Here is a 5,488-nt window from a genome sequence, read left to right on the forward strand (position 1 = left end):
CCATCTCCTTCCTTGTTTCTGCTTTGTCCATAAAAGCCTGGGCACGCAGAAGACCCATCCCAGCAGGGGTCTTGTTTACAGGGACTTTTTCCCTTTATATAGTCTCTTTGAAAAGGGAGAGGCTAAGGTGTCCACTGTTGATTTGGAAGGAGGATACTGACAAGGTTGCAAGCTTTGCTTCAAAAATCTGGTGTGGAGAAAATAACCTAACAGGCCTCAATTAAGAATTATTTCTGTACGTTAAAAGACTGATTTTATACAGAGTAAAATAGATGATGGAAAAGTTTGGATTGGGGACATGAATGATGAAGAACAAAAAAAAAAGAGATCAGAAGTAGTGGGAGGTAGTGGAACATTTGAGACTTCTAAATGTTCACTAAATGTTTATCTAGAATCATACAGGGCCATGGGGCAGATGGTATGGCAACAAATGTAAGGGGAGGAAAAAGATTTTCTCTAGGCCAGTCAGGGTATCTATAGTACATCTGGGGAAGCTGGTTTAGTTTATTAACCCAGAGAAGGATATGAGTGTGTAAAGTGCCACCCTATGGTGACCCCACAAAGTTTCCAAGGCAAGTTATTAAGCAGAGGCAGTCTGCCATTGCCTTCCTCCGCAAAGTCTTCCTTGGTGGTCTTCCATCCAAGTACCGACCCTGCTTAGCTTCCGAGATCTGATGAGGTTGAGCTTGTTCTATACCATTTCACATTTGACAGACAGACAGACAGACAGACGAGCAAAACAAAGCAGCTTTCTATAGGAAAGGATGGGAAAATTTGGGTCTGGCAATATTACTTAAAGATGTAGCCAAATGTTTGAGACTTGTTCAGGAAGATACAAGAATCCCTTTGAATCTCTACCCTAATTCCCCCCAATAAATGGCATTCATATTTTAAGAGAATTTTTGGAGAATGTCTGATTAATCAATCTGCTGCTTCCCTTTTGATACTTAGAAAAGATCTGCCTATATGGCAGCCAGTTACAGAAAGAGAATAGCTGAGATGGAAAAGCTAAAGAGGGGAAAGCTCCAGGTGAGGATATGATGCCACCCGAAATATTTAAATTAAATTCTTAATGGTGGACTCCAATCCTTGCAAAATTATTTATACATATTAATATGACAGGAAATTTCTCTTAGAACTGGACTCTGAGCATGGTAGTCCCAATCTATAAAAGGCAATAATAATGTTTGTTAAACGCAGCTTGTAAGTTATATTCTCACTATTTATTGCACAAACTGGAGGCTTAGAAAGAAACCAACAAACTTATTAATGAGGAGCAAGCAGGTTTTTGTAAGGACATAAGTACTATAGATCAATTATTTGCATGACAGTATTTAACCATGGACCCTACAAAAACTTGTTTGCTATATTGATTTATCTTCTGCCTTAGACTCAACAAACAGGGATCATCTGTGAGAGATATTGATAAATGCCTTATTTGGTGAATTCAAAGAAAGGATTAACATTCATCAAGATGTCAAATAGGGTTGCATTTTGGCTCCCTTTTTACTTATTTTTTATTCATGATATTGTACATGAAATAGCCTCTCAATATTTTTCCCTCCTTGCTTTGGGATCAAATAACATGTCAGCCTTCTTGTATACTGATGACATGGTTTGGTTATCAATAAAAGACATAGGTCTGAAGCAGATGTTAGCTAAGTTTCGCACTTTTTGTAAGGGAGAGCAGCTTAGTATAATTACTGTAAAATGCAGGTAGTGGTTTTGGGAGAGACCTAAGAAACATATATGGACATTCCATAGAACAGTGTATATCTTTTAAATACCTGGCAATACATTTTAATGACCAGCTTAGTTGGAAGACTCACATGGAAGTGGTTATCCAGCAGATAATGAAATTTTTCTATTAGGTCAGCTACTAGAGCTAGCCCTTAAAATCTATGTGGGGAAAGCAGCTGCACAAATGTGTTACAGATCTGAGATTCTGAGAACAGGAAATATTTCCCTATTAGAATCCCTGCAAAATAGCTTATTTATACTGCTTCTATTAGCATCTTCTGGAACTCTGGCAGTTTTTTGAGAGCTGACACACATCTTGCCTCTGCAGAATCTAGAATAAATGAAAAGTCCAATATTGGTGCAGGACTCTAGGTTACCAACGAAATGGGCAGGGCTGGACCCAGACCTGACATGATAAAATGAGACAAGCCTCACTATCTCCACAACAGGCAGTTACTGATGGGCTTAACAAAATCTTCATAAGCGGAGCTATCTCATGTAAATCTGGATATAGAGAATAAATAACCACTGCTCATCTTATTGTTATGCTATTGTTTTAAAGGACCATCTCTTGAATAAAATTTTGTTGGTCTTAAAGGTGCCATTAGACTTTGTTCTGTCACACTAGGGGGTAATCCTAGAGCATTTTCCCCAGACTATGGAAACAAGGATGTTATAAGTAAGGAAACAGGTAGAAAAACCCATCTTCCTATATAAATGCAGGGGGAATGCAGGCTTACAATTTAAATAAGGGAAGCATGCATTTACTGCCACATGCACTTGCTGTTACCAAACTACACCACCCCACTTTGTCATCAAGTCACAGCTGACTTACGGCAACCTCATAGGGTTTTCAAGGCAAGAGACATTCAGAGGCAGTTTGCCACTATCTGACTCTGTGTGGTGACCCTGGACGGCTTCAAAAGGGAATTAGATAAGCATATGGAGCAGAGGTCCATCAGTGGCTATTAGCCACAAGGTATAGATAGGGGCTCTGGGCCAAGTGATGCTCTGTCATCTTGGTGCTTGGGGGGGGGGGGTCAAGAGTGGGAGGGCTTCTAATGTCCTGGCCCCACTGGTGGACCTCCTGATGGCACTGGTATTTCTGGCCACTGTGTGATACAGAGTGTTGGACTGGATGGGCCTTTGGCCTGATCCAACATTGGCGTCTCTTATGTTCTTATGGTATTCCTTGGTGGTTTTGCATCCAAATACTAGCCAGGACCGACCCTCCTTAGCTTTCAAGATCTGAGACTGAAAATCCTGAGCTATCCAGGCCAGGTTTATAACATTGTTTTCCACATAATGCCAGTATGAAACTTTCTGCTGTCAGAAATGCTGACAATCAGTGTGACAGAGGTGTTCAACAGATGGCTAACAAAAGGCATGGTACGTTAGATATGTATGGTAGCAGTCTCTCAATCAAGCCAGCTAAAGGCTAATTGAAAACAAGGCCTTAGTACAGGGGCGGCCAAACTTGCTTAACATAACAGCCACAAAGAATAAACATCAGATGTTTGAGAGCCACAAGACATGAACAAATGTTACACACACTTTTTATTGGGAAATATGCAAATTTGCTTTTTATTAACATTAAGTTAGAGTGTGTGAAAGAGCCACAGTTTGGCCACCCCTGCCTCAGTATCATGTAACTTCACACAATTTTGACTTCTGCTGAAAACAAGATAAGATATTACACAGTGAGCTACTGCTTACTTCATGGGACTAAACTTGCGGTATGCAAAAAGCCACATACAATAATGCTGTGTAAATGGACTCTACACTATTCACTTTTTCCCAAAAAGCATCGCAATACAGAAAACGAATTCATTAATTTGTCTTAAGACCTCCTGTAGCCTCTTATCCACTTGAAAAGTAAGTGCCCACCCCTGAGCATTCCTTCTCCACCTCTTCCCCATCGACTCCATTCAACATTTTTCTTCCGGTCCATGCAAACAAATACGCGGCCAGAGCCACCAAATGACTAGCGTAGCCACTTGAATCTAGGACGGAGAAGGTGCCATCCTCTCCCCCTTTCTTCCACGCACCCCATTCAGCTGGACAGCATCTTCGCCCAGACAGCACCGCCCGCATAGTCAGCAGCCTCTTTCTCTCACTTATGCTCCTTTCCTGCTTCCCAGGCGGACCCCCCCGGAACCACCCGCTCTCCCGCTAATGGCCTGGCCCGCTCCGCGCTGCGGTGTCAGCTCCTTGGGCGTGCGGCTGTTGTGCGCTGTGGATCAGGGGCCGGTGCGGCCTAGGTCGGGCCGCACCATGACTCAGCCCCTTCGGCGGGGCCCGGTGCCTTACCTGGGCCATCTGCTCGCACTCGGGCAAACGCTGGTCCACGGTAGAACTGTAATCCACTTCCATTTTCACTATGCGGCCATCGGCCCGCTCTGTGCCATCGTCCGCCATGGCTGAGTCCCGACCAGGCCCGCGCCCCCCCTTCAGCTTCTCACGCAGCCGCTCAGTCCGTGAAACAGTCAGGCGCACAGACTCACCGGAACCGGAAACCTGTATACACAATCGCTTAGGCAGCTCTCAAGACCGCCCTCCCCACCCCCTAGGACGGTTCTCAGGCACTGTGGTAGGCAGCTAAGGAAAGGTCTCTGTAGCGAGCGTCGAGTCGTGTGGTCCTTCCCTGATGGGGGCGGAGAGGTGGAGGCGCAAAACTGGGAATAATGCGGGAGAGGTCAAGGGAATGGGGGGCTCCCACACAGAAAAGGAGCCTCTGGAGTTCCATGTTGAAGGATTATGGTTTTCCACAGATGCAGGGTACTTGTTTCGGAAGAAAGAAGGGGAGGGAGGGGAAGAGTTAAGTCTGCGTTATTGGTCTTGCTTGTTCTGGCAGAAATGGAAAGTTCGTCACAAAAAACAGCCTCCTTTTAATTCATTCTTTATTTTATTTATTCTTTATTTTGATTTATATACCGCCCTCCCCCGCAAGCGGGCTCAGGGCGGTTTACATCATGTGTCTTGCACGTACTCTACCCAACTGCTTAAAAAAATACCTCCATATATTTATGTTCTCACTGCATGCCTTATGAGTGCGGTAGGTAGTCTTGCACGCAGGACAAAGAGCGGGTAGTTCTGGCTGTAGCAGGTTTGTTCGTCTTCCGGCGTTCGTTGTACTGGGTTGCTGCCTGAGCTCAAGGAAATATAGGAAAGATGACTGAAAGAAAGCAGGAAAAGCAACAAATAAAGTGTGATTGTTTCAATATAATTGTGATTATTTCTTAACACAACTATTCATCTAATGCAAAACCTATTCCAGATAATTGCAATAAAGAAGTAACGTAACAATCAGCCAAATCATGAGTTTTCAGAAGTAAACCAATTACAAGTAGGCAGTAACAATTGAAATTCTGCAAAGGTTATGAGATACTCAAATAGATCTGCTCCCAGTCCAAAGTATGAGATCCAAAGTATGAATTCCAAGATGAGGTTTCTGGATTTAATTTCACTCATTTCGAATAAACAAATCTTAAGTATTAAAATCTTTTAAACAATTGGTCCCTGTAAGAAATTGGATTGGTGCCTTAATGTTATATGTTACTGTGTCTGTCTGTGAATGGAGTTGATACTCCACCTTGAGGTCATACTCTATTGCTCCTAACTGCTTTAAACTTCTTGAAAATGCTAAAGAGATTTCTCTGCTGCTGACTGTGGTTCCCCTAGTTGTTGAGCTTGACCTCAGGGGGCAGTTATTGAAAAAGACCCTTCTCGTCCTGAGACCTTGGGGAGC

The 5,488-nt window shown here is 43.3% G+C and overlaps 1 protein-coding gene across 1 annotated transcript in view; it reads right to left on the bottom strand.

The window, feature by feature from the left end:
• The window catches only part of PSMD12 (proteasome 26S subunit, non-ATPase 12), a 27,549-nt gene extending 23,305 nt beyond the window's left edge, over nucleotides 1-4,244 (bottom strand). Inside the window, exon 1 of the mRNA XM_015411477.1 lies at nucleotides 4,051-4,244. Within this exon, the coding sequence (XP_015266963.1) occupies nucleotides 4,051-4,158 (108 nt within the window). The 5' untranslated portion in view covers nucleotides 4,159-4,244. The remainder of the gene's footprint in view (nucleotides 1-4,050) is intronic.
• Nucleotides 4,245-5,488: the final 1,244 nt, after the last annotated feature.

The sequence above is a fragment of the Gekko japonicus genome, unplaced genomic scaffold (genome assembly GCF_001447785.1).
Source record: "Gekko japonicus isolate JY-2015 unplaced genomic scaffold, Gekko_japonicus_V1.1 scaffold4698, whole genome shotgun sequence".
Classification (NCBI taxonomy): Eukaryota; Metazoa; Chordata; class Lepidosauria; order Squamata; family Gekkonidae; genus Gekko; species Gekko japonicus.